Consider the following 27,421-nt stretch of genomic DNA (forward strand, 5'->3'; position numbering starts at 1 on the left):
TTTTTGTTTCTATGGTAACGAATGTTACATCACATGAAAGCCTTATGTGTCTAATATGTGTTTTCAAAATGTTGTGTTTGTTGCTTATGACAACAGTGTTCTACGCACACGGGAAAACAAAATGGCGTAGTCTAATGCGATATTCACAGCAACTGAGAGCAGAGGATGATAAAATTCTTGTTTCTGCAAGGAAAGTCCGCAAAGGATATTCATGGTGATATGTCGTAGACATTGGGGGAATCAATGCCCTTCATATTCCACAGTTAAGAACTGGGTTGTCAAACTTAAAATGGACCACTTCAGCACCAATGATGAGGAACGTCCTGGACGACCGAGAGTTCTTGTTGTTCCGGAGATCGTCGATGCTGTGCACAACCTCATACTGGAGAATCCACGAATTTCAGCTAAAGCAATAGCGGACATCATGGGGAATTCCCGTGAACGTGTTTGCGTCATTATCCACGAACATTTGGACATGAGAAAGCTTCTGCAAAGTGGGTCCCCAAATGTTTGACAACAGATTAGAAAAGAAAAAAGGGGGAAGGGGGAGTGCACCACCTTAAAGTGGGATCTCCTAGGTATGAAAACAAACTGGCAAAATGTCAAGAAGAAAGTGTACCTAATAAATGGGATCACCACACAGAGAATCAAATATGCAGCAAAAAAATATCTTTATTTCAAAAAAATGAAAAGAAACCACACAAAATACAAACAATGACACAAAATTAGCATAGTGCAGACAATGACAGCCTCTAAAAACGTTTAAACAGCCATATAGATGGCACAAAGACAAGGTAATCCACTCACTTATAATGTATTAATAAGGAATAATTCCATGATAGCGAACGTACAAGTGTCTACTTGGGCAAACTGCCTCCACAAATCCAGCACAATTATACAATAAATCAGCAGGCAAACACAGAGACCTAGGTTACACTAAAGGGTATCAAAATACACAGAATATGAACAAGGAATTACCCTACTCATGGAGTATCGCCTCCAAACACAGGTTGCAGCTTGTCACAGATTAGTGATTGCTGAAGAGTCTGGAACATGCCCACCTAAACCCCTGTGGAGATGAAAAAGCAGACCTGAAAGTCCTAAGGAAGACAGCGTGGTGGAAGTGGACCTGTGGTGGGTTACCGGCCCATGCGTATCGCTACACGTGGTGGCTTTCTCAAGGGCAAACAAGGCAAACGTATTGTATAATTGTGCTGGATTTGTGGAGGCAGTTTGCCGAAGTAGACACTGCACTATGGTCATTTTGTATCTTGTGTCATTGTTTGTATTTTGTGCGGTTTCTTTTCGTTTTTTGAAATAAAGATATTTTTTTGCTACATATTTGAATCTCTGTGTGGTGATCCCATTTATTAGGTACACTTTCTTCTTGACATTTTAACAGATCAGAGAAGCATGCGAGTGAAAACTTCCGTTTCCATTTGTCAGCGTTTTCGGACTGATTAGAACTTCCTGGATGGTCTGGTCACCATGGATGAGACCTGGATTTATTTGTATGACCCTGAAAACAAGGAGCAGTCAAAAGAGTGGAGGCACAGTGGTTCTCCTTGTCCAAAGAAGATTAGGGTGCAAAAATCAGCAACTAAGGTGATGGCGTCTGTGTTTTGGGATAAGGAGGGTTTGCTGCTAGTGGACTACCTTCAAAAGGGTTCCAACATCAATGCAAGGTATTACACCGAACTATTGAATCAATTGAAGACAGCTATGAAGACCAAAAAGTGCGGCAAGCTGGCCAAAGGAATCTTGTTTCTGCAAGACAATGCCTCCACTCACACTGCACAAGCGACCACAGCAAAACTGGCAGAGCTGGGTTTCTAGCTGGTTGACCACCCACCTTATTCTCTCTGACTATCATCTGTTTCCAAACCTCAAGAAACACCTCAAGGGTACCAAATTTCACACTATTTCTGATGCAATGGCTGAAACGGATGCCTGGTTTGAGGCACAACCAAAATCCTTCTTTTTGCTAGGCTTACAGAACTTGCTATACCGATGTAAGAAGTGTGTTGACATCAGTAGAGAGTATGTGGAAGAAATATAAAGTTTCACCATCCTATCTCGTTTCTATCTGGGTAAAGCCAAAGACTTATCAGCAGCCCCCCGTAGCACCACCTCCTTAAAGGAAATCTGGCAAGATAACCCAGCAGCACTGATATCTGTATGCCCAAATTCCTTCCCTAACCAGCCCCGTGTAACGTTATTCACTAATATTAATGTGTAAAAAAAAACAAAACGACTTATAACACTCGCTAATTAGGACTGTGACTAGTCAAAGGGGCAATAGTTCCCCAGACTAGTCAGCCCTTTTTCCATGTTATCCTGTCGGCAAGATAACATGATATCCAAAAGCTGTTGTCACCACGAGGTCCTGGACATCTTGCGCATGCACGTGGCTCATTTCTGCCACATCAGTGCGTCTTTTGAAACTAGCGGGGGTGGCACGGTGGCTCAGTGGTTGGCACTGCAGTCTTGCAGTGCTGGGGTTCTGGGTTCAGACTATGAGAAATAAGATTCTCTCATCTGATGAGACGAAGTTAGAACTTTTTGGTGATAATTCTAAGCGGTATATGTGGAAAAAACCAGGCACTGCTCATCACCTGCCCAATACAATTACAACAGTGAAACATGGTGGTGGCAGCATCATGCTATGGGGGTGTTTTCAGCTGCAGGGACAGGACGACTGGTTGCAATTGAAGGAAAGATGAACTCTGCCAAGTACAGAGATATCCTGGAAGAAAACCTCTTCCAGAGTGCTCTTGACCTCAGACTTGTCCGAAAGTTCACCTTCGAACAAGACAATGACCCTAAGCACAAAGCTAAAATAAGAAATGAGTGGCTTCAGAACACCTCTGTGACCATTCTTGACTGGCCCAACCAGGTCCTGACCTAAACCCAATTGAGCATCTCTGGAGAGACCTGAAAATGGCTGTCCACCAACGTTCACCATCCAACCTGACAGAACTGGAGAGAATCTGCAAGGAAGACTGGCAGAGGATCCCCAAATCCAGGTGTGAAAAAACTTGTTGCATCATTCCCAAAAAGACTCATGGCTGTACTAGCTCAAAAGGGTGCTTCTACTAAATACTGGGTAAAGGGTATGAATACGTATAACCATGTGATATTTCAGTTTTTCTTTTTTAAAAAAATGTGCACAAATTTCTACATTTCTGGGGGGGGGGTTTCTGTCAAGATGGGGTGCAGAGTTTACATTAATGAGAAAAAAAAAGAACTTTTTTGAATTTACCAAATGGCTGCAATGAAACAAAGAGTGAAAAATTTAAAGGGGTCTGAATATTTTCCGTACCCACTGTAAGTGAATAAATATTATTTTGTACTTTTCCCGACTTTATTAGGTGCACTGCGCATGACCGGAAATTCAGAAGACGTGTATGTGAGCCATTGTCTGAACTTCTGGCCTTGCACAGTTCATTAATGAACCTGGGAAGCGTTCACCCTGTTTCTGTGGTGCACTGACACGGCCGAAATGAGCCATGTGCATGTGCGAGATTTTTTTAGGAGTTGGCGGTGACGCGAGCTCGTAGATATAACATCATGCCCACAGGGGCGCGATAACATGGAAAGAGGGCCAACAAGTCAGGGAAAGTTCCACCTTAGTAACCAGTCACAGGTCTAATTAGCACAGGGACAGTGAGGTCTATAAGTAGTTTTTTTAAACATTCAGATCAGTGAATAACATCATACAGGGCTGGTTAGGGAGGGAATTTTGGCATACAGGTATCAATGCTGTTTGGTTGGAGGGCATAGGGGACCTGACAAATTCCCTTTAAAAAAAAAAAAAAAAGTCTAACATATAAAAATAATTGTTACAGAACTTGAAACAGTTTTTAGATGTATTTTAGTTGTCCTTAGAGGTGATAAAAAAAATGGGAAAACCGGACACTTATTTTCCTTATTATCCCATTAATATTGCCCGATATCAGCAAAAAAAGAAAAGAATATGACAGTGACAAAAAAATGAAGCTCCATGTATAACCAAAAAAAGACTCAAAAATTACATGAATATCCGGATAAAAAAGAAAAGTACAGCTCTTCTATGAAAAAAAACGGAAAATATGCCTGATCTTGAACAGGGGTAAACAGCTCAGTCATGAACTGGTTAACAACCCTGTCAAATATCTCATGTCAAGCTACTGCTGGAGGGTGTTGGGACTCAGGTAGAGAGAGAACTCCTGAGTGCAGTAAGACAGAAGCCCACTAGAGGTCACTAACACAAGAGCAGGGATCGGTCAGGGTCTATGCCGGGATTTTACGTCTGAACCGAGGAGAAAACAAACCGAAGGTCAAAGAACAGAGCCGAGGTCTGAGCAGGTAAGCAAGGGTAGGGAGTGGAAAAGGATCGGAGTCCGGAGGACAGGGAGGAATGGACGTAAGGTTGGGAAGGAGGGACGGAGGTCAGGACGGGCAGGAGGGATGGAGGTCAGGATGAGCAGTACCGGGTAGCAGGACAGGAAACAGAGAACTTCTCTCAGGAACAGTGCTTGCAGCAGAACCGGAAATATCACTGGCGGCATCACGGACGTAGCAGCACCAAGCTATGGCAAGAACGAACAAGCCCCTACCAAGTCACCTAAACCCCGGCTCAGGACGGCAGAGCCATGCATGAATCATGACATCTCAGCTTCCTAAAAGGAAAAAATAATCAGAACAGAACGTTGTTTTCTAAGAAACTCGATAAACTAATATATTCTTTCATGCCAATGCAAAACCTAGTTCTAAAGTATATTTTGGTGACGGCCCAAGATTTAATAACCACATGCAAAAACCAATGTGCCTGGATAGAAAGAAGGTGTGAATGCAAATAAAGCAATTATACAGACGGGGAAGAGCCAGGGATTTTCCCGGCGTTTGAAGGAAAGCTTTGCTGATCCAATATTTTGTAACACAAAGTAAATACATAGGTCAGTGTTCAGCATCTTCCTCTTTGATGAAATGGAGGAGGACAGTTTCCATGGGAACCTGGGCCTGTCTTTCCCAGAATCTCAAAATCATCTAATGTCCTCCTTGTGTCTCTGTGTCTGCGTCTCATCAAGGACTGGTTAGCACGTGTCCAACACATTAACACATCTCAATCTGTCTGTAAACACCTCACAAAATGGATTCTGTCAAATCCATATTCATGTGCCTTTAGAGGCCTCTTCGGGAACATCGTTGAGAAGTTTAGCCTTATATACTCTTGATGAAGCCTGTGGGCTCCAATGCAAAATCTTCAACAGGGCCTTCAATTATCACAAGTCTTTAACCCCTTCTCTTCATTTTTGAAAATTTGTTTTTTCCTCTCCTTCTTCCAGGAGTTATAACTTTTTTAATTTTTCCATACCTGTATGAAGACATGTTTTTTGAGACACAAGCTGTAGTTTTGAATGACCCCATTCATTTTACCACATGATTGTCACGGGGTGTAACGCGGTATGTAATGACGGGACAGGTGGCCCTAGGCTGGCCCTCAGACTGTGCTGGGGTCTCTGCGCTGTCCCTTATATCTGAGGGAGATTTGATGGTGATCAGGTCCGAGCCCCCAGCATGACCCTAATACCTGTCCGACCCCTGATCTTACTCCCCTTCTCCTACACTCTCGGGGCGGGCCGAAAAATACAAAGACAACACCCCACAAAACAACACGGACAAGGGAGTACGGAAACTCGTACACAGCACTTAAAACACAAAGGAGAAACAGTATGTGTACTGGGGAACAACGGAAAAAGGGGGGAAGTAGCGCACAACACTCAGAAGCACAGCACGAATCACCATAAACAGGAAAATCACCAAGGCTGGGAATCGCTGGAACTAAAGCTGAAGCTATCATCAGCACATTCAGGAAGGAAGCAGTGCTTTAAATAGGGATGAGATAGCTGCACTTGGCAATCAGCAACCTGACGTCTTAGGTCCTGCTCACCAGACTACAGGGAATAACTCCTGTAGAGCTCAAGACCAAGGGACCTGAACCAGCCGACGCCCGGCTCTGGCTGAACAATCCAGAAGTCTCAGGTTGCTTGGCAGGTTCTATGATGTGAACAGAGTTCAACAACACTGCTCGCAGGTGTGTGCCAAACCAAACATCTCATGACAATCATATACTGAAAATGAAAGTGTGGTGAAATTATATGAAAAAAAACCCCTCATTGCCATCGTGTTTTTTTTAGATTTTGTTTTTGCATAGTTCATTGTGTGATACAAATGACATAGCAGTATGACTGTAACTAAGTTTTTTTTATAAGTGCTGAAAAAAAATCAGAAATGTAGAGAAAAAAATGGTGCCAATTTCTAAAACCCGTAAATGTAGTATTTTTTTTATCCCTATATTTATTGATACCATTATGGTGTACAGTTGACATTTTAATAATTTTTATTGCATTTTTTTGAGAAAGGTGCAGTGACTGAAAAATATAAATTCTTGCATTTTGATTGTTCTTCTTTATGGTGTTTACCATACATTTTAAATTACTTTATATTTTCATAGTTTGACGTTTTTGCAGACACATCAATAATAAATAGTCTTATATTTTAATTTCTTTAATTTTAGAGGGAAAATTTTAAATATACAGTTAATTTTTCTATATTTTTTATATTTTTAAAAAGATCTCATTTTTAGACCCTTAGGTGGCTTGAACCTGCAATCCTTATATCACCTGGTCTATATATTATAACACCACAGTATTGTAGTATGTAGATATGCTTCAAAAGGAGCTTCACAGGAGAACCAGTATGGCAGCCGGTGACTTTCAACAGGTCTCTGGCTGCCACCACAACCTATCAACACCCTGGATTGCTGTGGCAATCATGGCAGCGGCATTTAAGGCCCCTTTCACGCATCAGTTTTTTACCATCAGTCACAATCCGTTGAATGTTGAAAAACACGGATCCAGCGACTGATGCCGCTGGATCCGTTTTTTCTCATCGACTTGTATTAGTGACGGTTGGCCTCACGTTTCATCCATCGTTCGACAGATCTGTCGAAAAAATTTTGGCCGTCGGACGGAGACGACGGCCTAAGTAATGTTTTTTGTGTACGGAAAAAAAAACCGTACAGTGACGGATCCGTCGCCGTCCGTCATTTGGTAGAATAGAAGCCTATGGGCGCAGGATCTGTCGTCATCTGTCAAATGATGGAATCCAGCGACGGGTTCCGTTTTTTTTAACTGAGCTTGCTACAATTTATTATTTAGCCCCCAGCTTGTCGGATCCGCCAAAAAACGGATCCGTCGCATCAGTTTAGCCACAATCCGTGACAGATCTATCGGTCCGTCGAGAAAACAGATTGGAACTGTTGGCAAAAAAACTGATGTGTGAAAGGGGCCTAAAGGGTGCTTTACACGTTGCGACATCGCTAGCGATTGCTAGCGATGTCGCGTGCGATAGCACCCACCCACGTCGGTGGCACGATATGTGGTGATCGCTGCCGTAGCAAACATTATCGCTACGGCAGCGTCCCACGCACATATATGGCGCCCTGGTCGGGCCAGATAGTCACAAATAGGGCCCCGAATTACACCTTTCCCTCACAGGTAACACTCAGCCAACCACAAAACCCTAGTCACCCCCCTCAGGGCTTGATAGACACACCAAGGGGCAGAACCAGGCGGTTGGAAGACGCCCACCGAGGAGTCCTAGACAGCCTGGGGCGGGGAAGTTCAGAACAAGTTTAGAGTTCAAGTTGGAGAGGAGTGTGGGCTGGAGCTGTGTGCAGCTCCAGCAGAGGCGAGAACCCAAATTGAATAGGTGCCAGGGTAGGAGCAGGGAAAACGGCTCGGTAGAACCGAGGTGGACCGGGACAGGGTAGTGGCCCGCCGGTACCGACCCGGGGAACCGACTCGGAAATCGGAGCACAAAGGGGGATACTCAGACCCAGAAGCTAGGTCCAGAAGCGACTGGGGGCTAGCTAATTAACTGATTGCGGCCAGGACTAGAGGTCCTGTCCCACCCAAAGTCCCGACTGAAGGCAACAGCCCACCGAGGGGGATAAAAGGCCACTGCCACGGCTCAGAAATCCCACGGGCCAGCATCTGCGGGCAAAGGGCTCCTTAGGCAACCACAAGCCGGGAGCGGACTCCTGAAGTTGCAAGCGCAGGCAGTCCACCATTCTAAAAAAGGTGCAGGAGAAAGACAGAGACCACCAGCCGAGAACCAGAACGCAGCCGGCTGCAGGCACCGACCACCATCACCTTGGTTTACCAGAGACTCGTGTGTTTTATAATAGTGAGTACACCAGCACCCTGCGGTCGCCCACCTCTCTGCATCGCAAAACCCCCAGCGGGTCCCGGGGCCACCATCCCTGCCCACGGAGGGGTTAACAACTTGCTGCACAACATCTCCCCCGGGTGCCCGTAACTGCAGCAGTGATGTCCAATATCACCACACACCGTGGGTGGCGTCACGAACTCCATACGGCTCAGCCCGTACATATACGTCCTAAATCCACCATCCCATCACTACCCCTTTTCATTTGAAGTGACCGTGAGGCCCCCGGGTCCGGAGACCCTCGAGCCACCCACGGAAGGGCTGGATCCGAGCAGCTCGGCTGCTGAGAGAGGGGTGGTAAACATACCTGTGCAGCGACGTTGCTGTGACGGCCAAACAATCCCTCCCTCAAGGGGGAGGTGCGTTCGGTGTCACAGTGACGTTACTGCGACGTCACTAAGTGGCCGGCCAATAGAAGCGGAGGGGCGGAGATGAGCGGGACGTAACATCTCGCCCACCTCCTTCCTTCCGCATTGCCGGTGGAGGCAGGTAAGGAGATGTTTGTCGTTCCTGCGGCGTCACACACAGCGATGTGTGGTGCCGCAGTAACAACGAACAACATCATACCTGCTGCAGCAACGATATTAAGGAAATGAGTGACATGTCAACGAGCAACGATTTTTCATGTTTTTGTGCTCGTTGATCATCGCTCATTTGTGTTACACACTGCGATGTCGCCGGATGTGCGTCACTAACGACGTGACCCCGACGATATATCGTTACCGATATCGCAGCATGTAAAGCCCCCTTAAGGGGTTATCAGCAGCAATCCAAGCAAGCTGTTGTTAGAGGTGGATGCCAGCAGTGTGATACAGACTGTCTCCATAGTGTGTAGAGCAGGATCAGCTCCTGAGTCTGCACCAACCTAACACGTGCCTTTTGGTCCCCCTAAGCTCCAGGGCCTGAATGCGATTCAAACCACTATGATTACTTGCTCTATGATATATATTACACTGCACATCACATGGCTGTAATTATGCAGATGGTGTAATCTGCAGCTGTGGCCAGGACCCTGAGGAGGCTATACAGTTCAGCTGATTGTCATGGATCTCTCTCCCCACCAAACAGCTGAGTTCTTCAGGGGAAACCTTGTATGCAGAAAGTTAAAAAGGTTGTTTCATGAGAGTCAGCTCCTTTCAAAATGCAGCTCCTATGTGATTAGCTAATCACCCTGTGCCCATTCCCAGAATTCTCATTAAAGCTAATTTTGCTTAGAGGGAAACCTCAGTCAGCCAGGCATGGGAAAAAAAACAGAATTATATGGCAGCATTCCGAAGAAGTCTTCAGGAACGGAAGCTAGGACCCTATTCTATGATGTCCATATTCCCTCTAGTCAAAAATTCAAAATGTTTTTTCTTTCTGACTCGCCCACCCCAGGGCTATGGGACACCCGGTGCCGGACCGGACTAGTCCGGGGGTCGTCAGTGCTGGCGGGGCCCGGCTCCGTGGCCCTGGTGGGGTCAATTAATATGGCTGGTGACTTGGGGTGAATAAAGTTTATATTTGTCGTGACGCCACCTGTGGTTTGCGGCTATTAAGCCGCCACTGCTGTATGGGGCCTCCGGGGCTGATGGAATGGTAGCTTGGATGGTCCTGCTCCCCACAGGTGGAGCGGTACCCCGGGGCAACAGTTGGTGCTCGTGAGACTCTATGGTGTGATGTGTGAATAATGCGGTGCAGGGCCGACAGGCAGTGAAAGAAACAGGCACAAACAGTAGTCTCTTTACCTTCTCCTCTTTTACTTGGCAGAAGTTTAGTCCAGGGAGACCGTCACAGATGGTAAAGATGATCCGGCCAGCCTGGAAGTGCCTGGGGGTGATCTCTTTGGCCAGTTGAGTATGAGGCCTACTCCCTGATCTTTCTTTTCTTCTACAGGACCCTGCACTCTGAATTTAGCAATGGCCCTCTTGCTGCTGGGACCGGTGGTTCGTCCCTTTTTCTGTGTGGTAGGCTGCACAGGCCCTCTCTGGTGCTTCTCTGCAGGAGTCCACACCGGGCCCTTGGGATGCAGCTGTACCTTCAGATTGCTTTTGGGCCAGGGAGCTTGCAGCTCTCCTGCCCTCCGGATTCGGCCACCAGGGAAGGATTTTATACCCTGGCTACCACAGACTCCGATATCTGAGTCTCTTCTGTGCCTCTCTGCAAATCTTGCTTCACTGGGCCAAGCTACTCCAGCTCCAGGCCCCAGTTCCACAAGACAGCACTACTCTGCGTCTGCTCTCTTTGATTTCTCTCTACAGACTGACCGCTAACTCCTCCCTCAGGTCAGACTTGAGGAATGCTCCCTGGAACTCCAGGTTCAGAGCTCCCCCTGCTGGCCTGAGGGAGAAACTGCGTTGGATGTTAAACTTACTGGCCAAGGATTCCCCCAATTACCTCCAGGCTCAGCATTAACCCTTTGGCGGGGCAATGCTGTTGTGGCGACCAGGTCCTGGGGCGCCACATTTTCTTTCCTCGTTGTCATAATTGTCTCCTTGTTTTTGGAGACTAGTGGCAGCTTGAGGTCTGGAGCCCCTAATTTCTATATAGGACTCTGCATTTACGGTAAATGTCATTTTGTTTCCTTTGGCACTGAAGTAGTTAATGCCATTTTCTCTGTTTGCAGCTTTCCTGCAGTCGAGGTCAGCTGCACCTGCTTTGTAGTCACACCCCCTTGTGCTTAAATAGCCAGGTATCCCAGCAAGCTTTGCTGACTATACAAACCATTTGTAGAAAAGCCGTCTTAGGCCTCCAACACACATCCGTACTGCCGATACGTGTTTGGTACGTTTTTGCACGTACCAGTGGCACGGAGACACGTACACCAATGCTACCCTATGGTAGCAGACACACACACGTAAAACCACACGGAACGTGTGTTCGTTTGTACGTGTGTGCGTTTTCCAACATGCTGACATGTCCGTTTTTCTACGGCATCACGGGTGTCACACGACCCGCACCCGTACCACACGGATGTAGTGTGGATGCGGTCCCGCGTGACACGCGCCGGAGAAAACTCACGTGTCAGAGAAAAAAATAACAAATCTTTACTCACCTTCTCCAGCCCTCCTGTCTCTGCTGCTGCTGTCACTTGCTGCCGACCACCGCTCATTATGCTCATTTAATATTCACTTCACTGCGGCCGGCAGCAACGGGGAGTCGGCAGGGCTGGAGACCGAAGATCAGTACCACGGACAGCAGGAAGGACCACGTGAGTATGCAAATTAACGGTTCTCCGTGTGTTATCGCGGATAGCACACGGAGAACACACGTGGCCCGCACGTACCAGAGACACGTACTTACCTACACGCAACACGCAGGGAAAATACGTGTCTCGCGGAACGTGCGTGATTTTCACGTGAGTGTGGCAGAGGCCTTAGAGGAAGGAGCTGCTGTGGATAGTCTTGAAGTTGTATCCTCTCCTCTTTTGGTTCTTTACTCCCTATTTGTCCCCCTACCCTTTTGTCTCTTTAGTGCAGTGGTCTAGCAAACGTCAGTCACCTCTCACTAATCAGGGCCTATATAAAGTTTCTTAGGGACCCAAGGTGCTGCTCGGCGACAGTTGCAGAAACTGTATACGGACTGGTTAGAAGAGCAGGGTTAGATCATGTGAGGTTAGGAGGTGTCCATCTACCCTCTCACTAGTGCCAGGGCCCACCATTGTTATTGTGTCCTCAGTATTTCCCCCTTGTCTGTGGTGTTGGTTAGGTGTTTCTTTGTTGCATATATATACATATATAATATATATATATATATATATATATATATATATATATATATATATATATCACAGTGTAGACCCAGATAGCATTAGGCACCTTCAAGCAGTTTACAGCCCCTATATTGTGCAGTGCAGGCCAAGATAGCATTAGGTACCTTTATGTAGTATACAGCCCACATATAGCACAGTGCAGACCCAGATAGCAATAGGCACCTTCATGTAGTATACAGCCCGCATATGGCACAATGCAGACCCAGATAGAATTAGGCACCTTCATGTAGTGTACAGCCACATATAGCACAGTGCAGACCTAGATAGCATTAGGCACCTTCATGTAGTACACAGCCACCATATAGCACAATGCAGACCCAGATAGAATTAAGCACCTTCATGTAGTGTACAGCCCCATGTAGCACAGTGCAGACCCAGATAGCATTAGGCACCTTCATGTAGTATACAGCCCTCATATGGCACAATGCAGACCCAGATAGAATTAGGCACCTTCATGTAGTGTACAGCCCCATATAGCACAGTGCAGACCTAGATAGCATTAGGCACCCTCATGTAGTATACAGCCCCATATAGCACAGTGCAGACCCAGATAGCATTAGGCACCTTCATGTAGTATACAGCCCCTAAATAGCGCAGTACAGATCCAGATAACATTAGGTACCTTCATGTAGTATACAGCCCGCATATAGTACAGTGCAGACCTAGATAGCATTAGGCACCTTCATGTAGTATACAGCCTGCATATAGCACAATGCAGACCCAGATAGAATTAAGCACCTTCATGTAGTGTACAGCCCCATGTAGCACAGTGCAGACCTAGATAGCATTAGGCACCTTCATGTAGTAGACAGCCACCATATAGCACAGTGCAGACCCAGATAGCAATAGGCACCTTCATGTAGTATACAACCCCTAAATAGCGCAGTGCAGACCCAGATAACATTAGGTACCTTCATGTAGTATACAGCCCGCATATAGTACAGTGCAGACCCAGATAGCATTAGGCACCTTCATGTAGGATACAGCCCCTATATAGTGCAGTGCAGACCCAGATAGCATTAGGTACCTTCATGTAGTATACAGTCCAGTTAGTTGTCTGGCCACAGTGATTAATACATACTCACTTTTCTTCATTCCCCTACTGATCCGTCTCCTCAGCGCGTCCTCTTGACGCTCTGACCTCTCAGCAGGTGCGCAGTGGACGTCATTGCACTCTGCTGATGAGCTGTCAGAGTGCCGACAGGACACAGACACAGTGGGAGAATGATGAGAGAGGGAGTGCAATCCTCAGCTCCGGCATTTGACTGGGTGTGCCGGGTGCTGACGCCAGCCCTGGGTACACAGCTAGGTGGTTAGGGTATATGGTACACAGCTTCTTGGTTAGGGCTAATTGTATACTGTACATCTTGGTGGTTAGGTCTATGGTCCACAGCTTGGAGGTTAGGGTCTTGGTATACACAACTTGGTGGTTAGGGTCTATGGTGCACAGCTTGGTGGTTAGTGTCTATGGTATACACAGCTTGGTGGTTAGGGTCTATGGTATACACAGCTCGATGATTAGGGTCTATAGTATACACAGTTTCATGGTTAAGGTCTGTGATATACACAGCTTGGTGGTTAGGGTCTATTGTATACACAGCTTGGTGGTTAGGATCTTTGGTATATATAGCTTGGTGGTTTAGGTCTATGGTAGACACAGCTTGGTGATTAGGGTCTATGGTATACACAGCTTGGTGGTTAGGGTGTATGGTATACACAGCTTGGTAGTTACGGCCTATGGTACACAGCTTGGTGGTTAGGGTCTAAAAGTGAATAATAAGATGAATAAATGCACCAGTGGATAAATGGATGAATGGCGCTGGAATACAGCAATAGCAAAAGTGTCAACATGGCGATGTTTTCTAATAATGAGGGGTCAAAGTATCACAATGAATACCCCGTACACTCATGTAATCACCATAAGGTGGGACTAAAGATCACTCACATACGTGGCTACTCCCACTGGAATGGTTCCAGTCCCAACGCGTGTTTCGGCTAAGGTTTTGTCAGGAGGTTGTGTCACTCCAGTAGAAAATACCGTTTATACTTAGCCAATGAAAGTAATGGCAGCCACAGGTACCCCAAAGGTGAAGACAGCACACTTTTTAATTATCATCTCTCTGTCACTGTTTTGGGAGCTTTTGAGCAGGCGCTGTGTTAAGGGGGTTCTCTCGTTGTCACTATAATATACATGTAATATTTTTTTTCCTTGAATAGATGTCATGTTCAAAAGAGAAATAACTGAAATTTGTAAAAATAAAAAAATCCAATTAGTCAATGACAGGACCGAAAACTGGGACAATAAATCACAAGCAGACAAACCAGTCTTGATAAATGAATCTTGCAAAGTCATTTTAAGAAGAGATATCGCTGTGGTTTTTCAGGAGAAGAATATTTCTTCTATTTTGACAAGTCTTGGGTATTGTACAATAGAAAGATAAAGGATAAGTGTTTCCATCCGCCGCTCCTTAAATACACGTCTGCCTCCTGTGATATTTCCTTTTGCAGTAATGAACTATTTGCATAACGGCTTTTTGCAAATAATCCATCATCTCTAGCTAGGAGGCTTACGTAAAGAGCTGTCACTTTTAAATACTATTCCAGGCTGCAAATACCATCCCTCTGTAGCCTGATAGGTCGTAATGTATGATTCCATTTTTGTAATTAGTGAGCCTTCAAGAACAACTGTCTTGTGGATCTGTGTCTGCTGAATGGCCGGCTTTGCAGAGAATGTAATGGTCTATTACCTACCGGTGTTTAATGGATAGAGACTTTTATGTGCTCAAAGGAGACTATTCTGTTGAACATATGATATAGGGGGTCACTAATGCAGAGAGTTAATTGGGTACTGGTGCTCAGTAAGGAGTCATAAGTAAGTGCACCCACTCACACTTTGAAATTTACAAGAAACTACTGCTAATATATCCCTTTCCTCAAGAAAATCTTCACGACTGATGATAAAAGATGAAAGACACGGTTACCTTTCATGTTACATAGTCAATATTCATACAAAACGTGAAAAAGTTTGACAATTCTTGCCTGACAGTCTCTTACCAACCCTAATTTCCCATGAGATAATGTACATGCAAAGCATCCAGTGGGTATTCTTATAGCGGAATTAGATGAGCTATCTGTAAAATACTACTCTGCTGTCATGACCAAAAGTGTTGATACCCTTGAAATTGTTCCAAAAAATGAAGTATTTTCCCCAGAAAATTATTGCAATTACACATATATTGTTATACATGTTTATTTCTTTTGTGTGTACTGGAACAACTAAAAAAGAAAAAACAAAGAAAAAAAACCAGGACATAAATTTCAAACAAAACCCCCCCAAAAGGCGTAGACAAATTTGTTGCCACCTTTCCAAATTGTGAGTAAACAACTTTGTTTCAAGCATGTGATACTTGTTGACACTCACCTTTGGCAAATAACAGATGCGGGCAATTTGAAAATCACACCTGAAACCAGATAAAAAGGGAAGAAGTTCACTCAATTCAGCGGATGTCACTGGATCTCTCTCCAGCATATCCCCTCTCTTTCCTCAGTAAATCCAGACTGCACTCCAGTTAGCTGAGTCCTTCCTGTGATGCACATCCGCTCCATCTTGTAGCTCCACCTCTGTTTTGAGCTGGGCAACGTCACATCAAAACATCAGTTTATTGATACTGCCGGAAATTTCTTTTAATGCGGGACTGGTCAGTATACGGTGTACTTTGCACAGTATAAAATGTGTATTGCTGCCTTTCAGCTTGCCTTGTGGCCAAATAACGGCATTTCAGTCCATGTAAAGCTGTACCATGTCATTAGTGACAGTAAACAGGTGGTTAGACTTGTATATACAACAGGCACAATGTGTACACAGATATGCATGTCTATACCATGCAGGTGAGCTGGATACGCACCATATGTACAGGTGCTTACCATTCACCTCTTTAACCCGGTGCATATTTCTGGCCGTGGGCAATAGGGACTTCGTCATCGTCGTCGTCATCATCTCACACTGGAATATCCGGAAGTGGCAGCTTTGAGTCCAGATCTAAATCCCATTGAACACCTCTGGAGAAATCTTAAAATTGCTGTTGGGAGAAGGCACCTTCACATTTGAGAGACCTGGAGCAGTGTGCAAAAGAAGAATGGTCCAGAATTCCAGTTGAGAGATGGAAGAACCTTGTCGATAGGAAGCGATTAATTACAATTATGTATTCGAAAAGGTGTAAAACCAAATAGTTGAGAATGCCATCAATTTTGTCCTGCCCATTTTTGGAGTTTTGTGTGAAATTACGTGCAATTTGCCTTTTTGTTTCAATACACACATATTGTATTTAAAGATATTGGGATTTAATGGAGTTGTTCACTACCTGGACAACCCCTTTTTAAATTAAGTACTCCCCCTAAATTTCTCCTATTCCAGGAATGTTAGCGCTGGGTCTCCCAGGGCTCGCATAACATTGTTATTCCCGCTATTGGGCTGCTGCACTTTCATTACTTCCTTTTCTTTTATCTGACATTTGTCTGAGGGAAGTGAGCAATAGCAGCCACTGATTGGCTGCAGGGTTCACGTGGGACACCCGATACCAATAACACTTAAACAGCATTTGTATAGGAGTTTAGTCCCAGTTATTTCTAAGTTACAATGGGGAGTACTTTATTTAAAATGGGTTGCCCAATTAATAGAAAACCCATTTCAGCTGTTAAAACCTTCACTTCTACGAGGTTTAGGACCAAAACTGCTTATAATTATATTTTTTTTTTCTTATCAAATCAAGAGTTAAAGGTGTTGGTCCAGGACCTATAAAATGGTGACCCATCCCACCGATCAGTTCTTTGCAGCTCCCGCAGCAGCCGATGTACAAGTGTATAGAGCCAGAAGACCATGGCTGGCTCCATACACTGCATAATGGGAGCTAAACTGAAAATAGGTGATTAATAGTATATAAATCCGGGCAGTGGCGTAACTAGGGTTTGATGAGCCCCGATGCAAAGTTTGGACCTTGGGCCCCCCAACCGTACACCGATACTCAGGGTACAGGATAATGACACTGACATGTGGGGTACGGGAGAATTATGCTGACATTCAAGGTAAGGGATAGTGTCGCTGATACTTAGCTCTTTCCCTCAGCACTCATGTTTCCCATGATCTGAAATCCCTCTTCTATCAGCACCCAGCTTTCCTAGGCTCTGCTATACATCTTTCCTCAGCACGCACCTTCCCCATGCTCTGCTATACATCTTTCCCTCAGCACCCAGCTTTCCTAGGCTCTGCTATACATCTTTCCTCAGCACGCACCTTCCCCATGCTCTGCTATACATCTTTCCTCAGCATGCACCTTCCCCATGCTCTGCTATACATCTTTCCTCAGCACACACCTTCCCCATGCTCTGCTATACATCTTACCTCAGCACGCACCTTCCCCATGCTCTGCTATGCTATACATCTTTCCTCAGCACGCACCTTCCCCATGCTCTGCTATACATCTTTCCTCAGCACGCACCTTCCCCATGCTCTGCTATACATCTTTCCTCAGCACGCACCTTCCCCATGCTCTGCTATACATCTTTCCTCAGCACGCACCTTCCCCATGCTCTGCTATACATCTTTCCTCAGCACGCACCTTCCCCATGCTCTGCTATACATCTTTCCTCAGCACTCACCTTCCCCATGCTCTGCTATACATCTTTCCTCAGCACGCACCTTCCCCATGCTCTGCTATACATCTTTCCTCAGCACGCACCTTCCCCATGCTCTGCTATACATCTTTCCTCAGCACCCAGCTTTCCCATGATATCAGAGTATGGGTGCTGAGTGAAAAATGTATAGCAGAGCATGGGAAAGCTGGGTGCTGAGGGAAAAAGCCTCTTTCTCTCAACACAAAACTATTCCATCCCATGCTTTTTATCTTTATCCCTCCTCGTATATACTTCTCCAAATACTATAATGGCCCCCACATAGTCTTCCATATAGTATAACGGGACCCACATAACCCTTCATATATTAGAATGCACCCCCATAGTCCACCATGTATTATGATGCACCTTCCATAGTCCTCCATGTATAACATAACCCTCCAATTATTATAATGCGCCTCCCATACTCCTCCGTGTATTATAATTCACCCCATAGTCCTCCATATATTATAATGCAGCCCAATAGTCCTCCATATATTATAAAGCACCTCCATAGTCCTACATGTTTTATAATGCAGCCCAATAATCCTTCATATTGTATTATGCAGCCCATATACTGTTTAATGCACCCCCATAGTCCATGTATAAGGTGTCTTTCATATTGTATCATGCAGCCCTCATATTGTTTAATGTATCCGCATAGGCCTCTGGCCACAGTGTATTCACTGATTAACAAAAACAAGTCCTCGCTGCTCCGGTCAGAATGTCTTCCTGTCCTGAGCTCTGCATGTTTCAGCAGTCGCACAGTAGTGACGTCACCGTGCTCTGCTGCACTGAGACGTCGAGCGCAGGCAGAGGGGAGAATGAGGAAAGATGGAGCAGAGCGCTCCACTCCATCCTTCATTACTACTTTGTGTGATGACGGGCGAGGGGGACCCTGTGCTGTCGCTGGCACCAGACTTCCCTGACTCACGGGCCCCATAACGGCCGCGTGTTCTGCCACTAAACAGCGCAGCTCCTCTCTCACATAGGAGAAGCCGGCTACTTCTCTGCAGGGCGGGCACTGGGCCCCTAACCCTGCCGGGCCTGGTTGCAGTTGCTATCTCTGCAATCACAGTTGTTACGCCCCTGAATCCTGGAGAATCCCTATATCCCTGTCTGCAAGCTTTTCCTCTGTAATCTGATAACATCGTGATGTAGGGACAGAGATCCTGATTCCAGTGATGTGTTAGTTTACATTGTATAGCAGCTGTGATTAAAGATGAGCGAACCCAAGGTTCAGTGTTCAAAACCAAACACAGACTTAAAAAAAAAAACAAAAAACAGAGTTCGGGTGCTTTACGTATGTAAACCACTCGCGCAAACATCTCTGTGTTCAGGTACACTCGGTGCTTAGCCCAGTGCAAGCCGCTTGCAGTGTTTGATCAGCTCGTACTGGGGGTAATAACAGTGTGATCGGATATATTGTGCACCCACTAAAAAAAAAAATGTGAAAACCTACCCACCTGGCCCCAGAAGTGATCTGTTTATGGCTGGCTGCATGTGGACGGAGACACGAACTGCCCAATTAGTGACTTCCACTGGTCAAGTCTGTGTCTCAAACCGAACTTTATCTAAAGTCCGGCTAAACCCGCCGAACCAAACTTTCATGGGACTGCTCATCTCTAGTTGTGATAAAAATCAAAGTTTTCACTGCACCAGATCTAGCAGAGCTCAGAATGCTGAGCTGTGTATAACCCCACCTACACCACTTGGCAGCTTCTTGTGTACAATGTATATTGACAGGAATAGAAATTCCCCTATACTCTGCCCTGGTCAGACCCCACCGTACAGTTCTGGGCGCCCCAATTCAAGAAAGACATCGATATATTGGAGCAAGCCCAGAGGAGAGCCACCAAAATGGTAGAAGGTCTGCAAACCATGTCATATGAAGAACGTCTGAAAGAACTAGGAATGTTTAGTTTGAAAAAGAGAAGGCTGAGAGGAGACTTAATAGCGGTCTACAAATATCTGAAAGGTAGTCACAGTGCAGAGGAAACCACCGTATTCTCATTAGCACAAGGAAGTACAAGAAGTAATGGGATGAAACTTAAAGGAAGGAGATTCAGATTAGACATTAGGAAACTTTCTGACAGTGAGGGCAGTCAGGGAGTGGACCAGGCGACCACTGGAGGTGGTGAGCTCTCCATCAATGGAAATCTTCAAGTAGAACCTGGATAAACATATAGCTGGGAGGATTTAGGAAAGCCTGCACTCGCAGGGGGTTGGACCCGATGTCCCTTGAGGTCCCTTCCAAGTCTACCAACCTATGATTCTATGCTAATCAATGGTGGTGGGGTAGTTGAACTAATAGGTATAAAACACCTAGTAATGTAGTGATAATCTCCTGTTGATAAAACATTGATTTTATTGAGACAGCAAAACACATCCTAGTAAGTGACACATCACTGAAATAAGGATCTCTGTCTCTACATCATGCTGCTCTCAGATTACATAACAAAAACCTGCCAACAAATTTCTTTAAATGACCATTTGGCAGCTGCTATATACAAATTACAAGATCAGTTATAGTGAGATTTAGCCAGCTTCCTTATATATTCAAGGGATACAACGGAGCATAAAGGGCCTGAAGATTTATGCTTATTGGAGCTTGTAAAACATTTTATGTGGTCTTAGTAGCTGTAAAATTGCCGGTGAAGCACCATATGGTCTCTAGAATCAGTTCAACCCTCAGGCAGCACTGAAATATTCAGAGGTGAAACAAACTCTAACTGCGCCATGTCTTGGCTCTTTCTTTTCCACTTTTTATTGTCCATTAGTACAATGGTGTTAACAATAAGCCGACCGTTTAATTTCAGATTTCCCAGTGGAGCAATAATTGTCATTTGTTGGATGAATTAGTGTCACACCGCGCTCGGCAATTATTATTCCTATCTTAATATATACACTGACTGGTGCGTGTACATTTACAATAACCCGCTGGGTAAAGTGTGCCTTTCTTCTAGCTCATTAATATTGGCTTTCTTGCAGTTGTCACGTTCCCAGTATTCTTATTCTATATTATTAAACCAACCCGAAAAATACAGCTCAGGTGAAAGTGTCCAGATAGGTAGAATTTTCAGAAGGGTTGAAAACATATTAGTAAAATATTACTAACAGAGAGGAGGGGGAGACATATTTTTCCAAAACATTTAATATTTTATTTATATTTCAATATCCCAACACAATTAATATGACATTGTAAATGCCTGAGCCAAGATAAGCAGTGTACGAAATGACAGGAGGTTCCGAAACGCGTTGTCTGATAGTTTTCGAAATTTATTGAACCATGTTCTTCTGAATCCAAGGAAAACCCCATTTGTTAGATCTGAATAGAGTAATTTCCATACGAGAGCCTGTAAGTGATTGGTTTTATTGGGTGGAACAGAACCTGGTTTATGGGCAATTTAGACTTAAAGTGAACCTGTCATGTGCAATATGCATTGAGAACCACGGCAGTTCTGGGTGCATATTGCTAATCCCTGCCTAACCGTCCCTGTGTCTAGTAGCATAGATAAAGAGATCTATAGAAAGAGTATTTCTAAAGATCCTTTATGATATGCTAATGAGGACAGGGACTAGTCGCAAGGATGTTATTTCTTGCACTCCTTCCACCCTCTATTCAAGGCCCATTGCCCAGCGTCATCAGCGGTGACGCACGTACCTATGTACCTGTACCCGTTATCACCGCATCAGACGCTTGGCAGTGCGCATGATCAGAAGTCATTGCACTTCCAGTTATGCATACTAGACCTCTCTGAAGCTGGGACATGTACACCCGGATTCATAGTGCGCATGACCGAAAGTGCGGTGACTTCTGATCATGTGCACTGCCCAGCAGCTGATGTGGTAACAACAGACACAGGTATGCACGTCACCGCTCATGATGCTAGGCAATGGGTATTGAATAGCATGTTAGAACACCCCTGTGGGTGTGCTGCCATGCTAAGAGGGCGGAATGAGCACAGGAAGTAACGCCCTTGCAGCTAGTCCCTGCGCTTATTAGCATATGATAAAGGATATTTAGAAATACTCTTTCTAAAGAGCTCATTATGTTTGCTACTAGATACAGGGACAGTTAGGCAGGGATAAGCAATATGCACCCAGAACTGCTCGTGGTTCTCGGTGCAGATTGCATCTGACAGGTTCACTTTAATGTGCTACATGAAGTTGTGCCTTTTTCTACACAACTTAATAGGTTGAGCTGCTTTCCTACTATTAGTTAAGCACTATATAATTTTACTGATGAATACAATGGAGTGCCCCTTTTGTTCTCTTTGAAGATAAGTAGGGTACTACAAAAACAAAAAAAAACAACAATACTAAATAGCACCTTCTGAACACAATAAAGCAAGTGTGAACAGGTGCAAGCTGTTATGACGCCATACTATACAAACAAGCTGCTGTATTCTTTTGTTTGTCAGATTAGCAGGTTGTCACACTTACAATGTGCATTAAACACTTGTACTAGTTATTGGTGCTAGTCATCTACAATACAATGTCATTGTAAATAAGCACTTGTACCTTGCCCCCCCCATATCATTGTAGATTGTAAGCTCTCACGAGCAGGGTTGTCTTTTTCCCTTTAAATATTGTATTTTCTATAACTGTTACTTGTTTGTATATGATCCTCCTGAATTGTAAAGCGCTGTGGAATATGTTGGCGCTATAGAAATAAAGATTATTATTATTATTATTATTATTATTATTAATACCAAACAAAAACCATCATAAATAGATTAAAACTGCAGAGTATACACACAGCTTAAAAGGAGTGTTAGCTCAGACGTTCATATCAAAGTAAGTGCTTGGTTCTTGTAGGGGTTTTGCACTAAAAGGAACCAATTTTATTACTTTAATATATCCACTAGTAGCTATGTTCATATGCAAATGAGGTACTTGCACAAGTCATGAGTAGAGATGAGTGGATCCATGGAAGTTCGGCTCATCCGGGCTTTAGATAAAGTTTGGTTTGGGACCCGAACTTGACCTGAACCCCAATGGAAGTCACTAATTAGGCAGTTCGGGTCTCCACCCACATGCAGCTGGTGGAAGGGGGTTTTTCAATTGTTTTTTTGGGGGGGGTGCACACTACATCTGATAACTGTGTTATTACCCCCAGAGTGAGCCATTCAAACACTGCAAGTGGCTTTCTCTGGTCTGAGCACCAACTGTACCGAAGCACAGCGATGCTTGCTCGAGTGGTCAGCATAAATAAAGCACCCGAACTCCAAACCCAAACTTTTTTGGTTGTTTTTGCAAAGCCTGTGTTTGGTATGAACACTGAAAACCGCTGTCTATGGGTCCCTATCGAGGTATAAAATAAATAAAACATTTGGCATAGGGTCGCCCTGTATTATGATACCCAGTACAGATAAAGCATATGGGTACAGGCTACAGCCCCCGGCTGTGCACTTATCTTGGCTGTGTATCAAAATAGGTGAAATTATATTAGTTTTGGGGGTTTTTTTTAATAAATTTAAAAAAAAAGTGTGTGGTCTCCCCAATTTTGATACTCCGCCATGAAAAATTTTGACAACTGGGGGCTGGTATTCTCAGGCTGGGGACACCCATGCTTATTGGGTGAACCCCAGTCTAAAAATAGCAGCTTGCAGCCACCTGTGATTTCCGAATGCATTAGATGCAACAGTCCCAACTCTTTACCTGGCTCTTCCGATTACCCTTGTGTAGCAGCAATCGGGGTAATAAGGGGTTAATGTCTGCTTACAGCTGCCACTAAGCCCTAGATTAGTAATGAAGTAAACCAATCCTGTGGAAATCCGAGGCAGGACCATACACAGGATCAATTCAAGGCAAGCAGCAGACCCGGATAAGGAGACTTTGGAAAAGTCATATATGCCTGAGGTTTTGTGGCAAAAGGTGAGTGCATAAAACTTCAGTAAAAAAAAGGGCACCAGAGAGCCGCTTTGATAACGCGCTGAGATTGGCGCCGCATGTTTGTTTTTTATTATATACCCTACAGGGAATCACCTTACTAGATTAGTAATGGGGAGGGTTTATGAGACCCCCCCATTACTAATCTGTAAGTAAAAAGAAATAAACAAACACCGAAAAATCCATTATTTGAAATAAAAGACAAAAAAATCCACCCTCTTTCACCACTTTATTAACCCAAAACACCCCTGCAAGTCTGATCCAAATGAGGTCCCACTATGATTTACGTTTTTTTTTTCTGCCAGGAGGTGTAGATTGGGTGCAGGAATACGGGGTAAAATTTTCAGTACCAAATTTACATCTCTTGGCAAAAAAAATGTGGCTTTCTGCCCGGAGATGCAGGTCTCACCTGAGGTGAGGTCACTGACTTTACTGAGGTCACCTGAGGTCAAGTTATCTTTGGTTACAGGTGGAGGTCCGTGGGAACAAAAATCTTGAGTGATGTCACCACTGATCGCACAGCTCATTCATTCTCTGACTGAACCTCATAGCGGGAGGTCATTTTCTATGGCCGCTTTGTGTGTTTTCAGCTTTGTAGCAGAGCTGGAACCATCGTGGGACCTCGTGTGGATTACGTCAGATCTGCAGGGGTGTTTTGGGGGTTAATATAGTGATGAAAAAAGGGTGTTTTATGTATTTTATTTCAAATAAAGGGTTTTTTTGGTGTTTGTGTTTCTTTACTTTCACTTACAGATTAGGAATGGTGGAGTCTCATAGACCCTCCCCATTACTAATGTAGGGCTTAGTGACAGCTGTGGGCTGTTACTTTCCCATTATAACCCCAATTGCCACCACATCAGAGCAATTGGAAGAGCCTGGTAAAGCGCCGGGACGTTCGCATCTAATGGCTGCAGGCTGCTATTTTTAGGCGGCTGGGGCGTGGCCCAATAAGCATGGGCCTTCCCAGACTGAGAATACCAGCCCCCAGCTTTCAGGTTGGGTATCAAATTTGGGAGGGGACCGCACACTTTTTTAAAATAATTTATTTACACAATTTTTTTAAAAAAGCCGCATGCGGTTACTCTTATTTTGATACCCAGCTTAGATAAGCACATGGCTGGGGACTTCAGCCTGTAACTGTGGGGTTTATCTGTGCTGGTATCATAATATGGTGGGACTTGATACCAATTTTTTTATTTTATAACACGATAGATACACGTATCTGTGATCGGGAGCAGTCAGCTGACAGGCTGCCTTTCAAGGTGGGGGCACGTTTCACTGCAACCAATCACAGGCGCCGGCAGGCAGGTAAAGCACTGCATATGCAATGAAGGCTAATTTGCGGCCACGGAAGTGAATAGACATTTTGAAAGCAGTGTACAGCCGCAACAGAGCCTCAGTAAGTACAGGGCGCTTGCTCCCATCCCCCTATCCCTTCTACCAACATTTTTAATTGCCGGATTCTGGTCCCCATAAACTCATATGGGGACCGTCATCCGGCCCGGAACCAGATTTTAAAAACCAGATAACAGAGAGCCGTCGGTCCCGGTTATCTGCGAGTCCACCCATTACTAGTCACGGATTAAATACACCCATGTAAGTCTGTGAGTCAGTGAACAACTGATGGCGTCCTAGTGTCTGTTTTTTCACTGACTGTTTCATAGGAGAAACGTCCAGCATTTTTCTCTTTCATATGAGAAAACGTGATGAAACTGATGATAAAAATGGATGAACTGAGTAAACTCTGATTAAAATCTGATCTAAAACAGTGGCGGAAACTAAAATGCTCTTCATTTTCGGAGCTTGGAGACTAAGTGATGCACAGAGTATTTTTCTTGTACAGTAGTCACTTATATCTCTGGAATTAAAGGGAATCTGTCAGCAGGTTTTTGACACTACATCTGAGAGCAGCATAATGTAGAGACAGAGACTCTGATTCCAGCGATGTGTTACTTACTTTACTTGTCTTCTGTTGTCACTTTCATAGTCTTTTGTGTTATCGGAATTCAGATCTACCAGTTCTGTAAATGCTGAGTTCTGTATCACCCCACCCACATCACTGATTGACCGCTTTCTGTGTACACTCTGCAGAGGCAGGAAGCTACCAATCAGTGAAGGAGGCAAGGTTATACAGAGCTGATGAATATGGAGGACTACATGGTACCGGGTTTACTAATTCTCTAGTGTTAATCTTTTGATACAAAAAAGTGATTTAATCAAAACTAATCAGTAAGTGACACATAGAAGGAATCAGGATCTCTGTCTCTACATTTAATCTGCTCTCAGATTAGTCGGTAAACACTTTCCTGTTAAAAGGAATCTGTCACCAGGTGTTTGCCACCTAATCTGAGAGCGGCATAACGTAGGGACAGAGATCCTGATTCCAGCGGTGTCACTTACTGAGCTGTTTAGTGTAGTTTTGATAAAATCACTGTTTAATCAGCAGTAGATTATCATTACAGGACTACTTGGCATGCTGCAGGTAGTCCAGCATCTTCATGATCTCTATATAACTGCTAGATCTGCAGCAGAGAAAACATTGATTTTAGCAGCTCAGTAAGTGACACATCGCTGGAATCAGGGTCTCTGTCTATACATTATGCTGCTTTCAGATGGAGGAATAAAAACCTGGTGACAGATTCCCTTTAAAGCAGATCTGGCACCAGATTTCACAATATAAACTGTATACATTATTAAGTAGATGCTTTGGACTTAATTGGGCTGGTGTACTTTCTTTTCAGATCTCTGTCAGAATGGCTTTATATTCCATTGTGAACATTTCCTTGCCTAATATTAAAATTTGCAGTTTATGAGTCCAGTTCCAGGTTGACTCATAAAATGCTTATTTTTACATTGAGAATTACAGTATATTGCTATTTTTTACATGGATTTGAAAATAAGTACACCCTCCTTATCAGGTCTAAATGATTTAATATTGTAAACAGTTTGTATTGTGAAATCTGACGACAGATGCACTGTATTGTACTCACTTGTTATGTAATATAAATATGATATCGGAAGTGAATAATATGACTAACACAATGTAATATTTCAGGTCAACGCAAATCAAGACTTACTCTTGGGACAACGCTCAAGTGATACTGGTCGGTAATAAATGTGACATGGAAGATGAACGAGTGATCTCAGCAGAGAGAGGGAAACACCTAGCAGAACAACTGGGTGAGTGGCACGGACTCACAATCATAGCAGATTTACAGCTTCCCTGTTATGACTACAATAAAAAACAAAGTTACAAAAAGGAAATAGTTGCACTCTGAAGTGCTAAATATGTGGAACAATGAATATGGGAATATAGACATGCAATACTACTATGAAAAACAAGTAGAATTTGAGATACGTAAAACACAAAAATGGCCACTTTTATGTGAGCCCAACAGCCAATGGCAAGGTGACCTCTTTTTGTTGGGTCCCTGCCTATTCTAATGCCTCTATTTGGGTAAAAAAAAAAACCTCCAATTTATGGGCGGACAGAAACCTGCAAATGGAGAATTAAAATAGCCTAAGGCTGAAGAGCATAAGAGCTCAATCAGAAGGCATGACCCTGTAATCTAAGAAAGACTGATGGCACATCTTATCTTTCTAATGTGAACAGGTGCAAACTGAACATGAAACATAATAACAAAAAGGAGACAGTTGCACACTGCAGGGCTAAGATATGCGGAACAATAAATATGGGAATATAGACATGCAATAGTGCTATGAAAAACATGCAAAAATTGAGCACGCAAAAATGGCCAGTTTTATGTGAGCCCAACAGCCAAAAGCAAGGTGATCACTTTTTGTTGGATCCTCTTTTTGTTTTCTCCCTGATTG

At 44.2% G+C, this 27,421-nt stretch overlaps 1 protein-coding gene across 2 annotated transcripts in view; it reads left to right on the plus strand.

Moving 5' to 3' along the window:
- Window positions 1-27,421, plus strand: part of RAB3C (RAB3C, member RAS oncogene family) — a 258,650-nt gene that overhangs the window by 219,213 nt on the left and 12,016 nt on the right. For both annotated transcript variants that reach the window (XM_075326422.1, XM_075326414.1), the window contains exon 4: window positions 26,643-26,767. In XM_075326422.1, the coding sequence (XP_075182537.1) occupies window positions 26,643-26,767 (125 nt within the window). The remainder of the gene's footprint in view (window positions 1-26,642; window positions 26,768-27,421) is intronic.

This window comes from Anomaloglossus baeobatrachus, chromosome 1 (genome assembly GCF_048569485.1).
Source record: "Anomaloglossus baeobatrachus isolate aAnoBae1 chromosome 1, aAnoBae1.hap1, whole genome shotgun sequence".
NCBI classification, from domain to species: Eukaryota; Metazoa; Chordata; class Amphibia; order Anura; family Aromobatidae; genus Anomaloglossus; species Anomaloglossus baeobatrachus.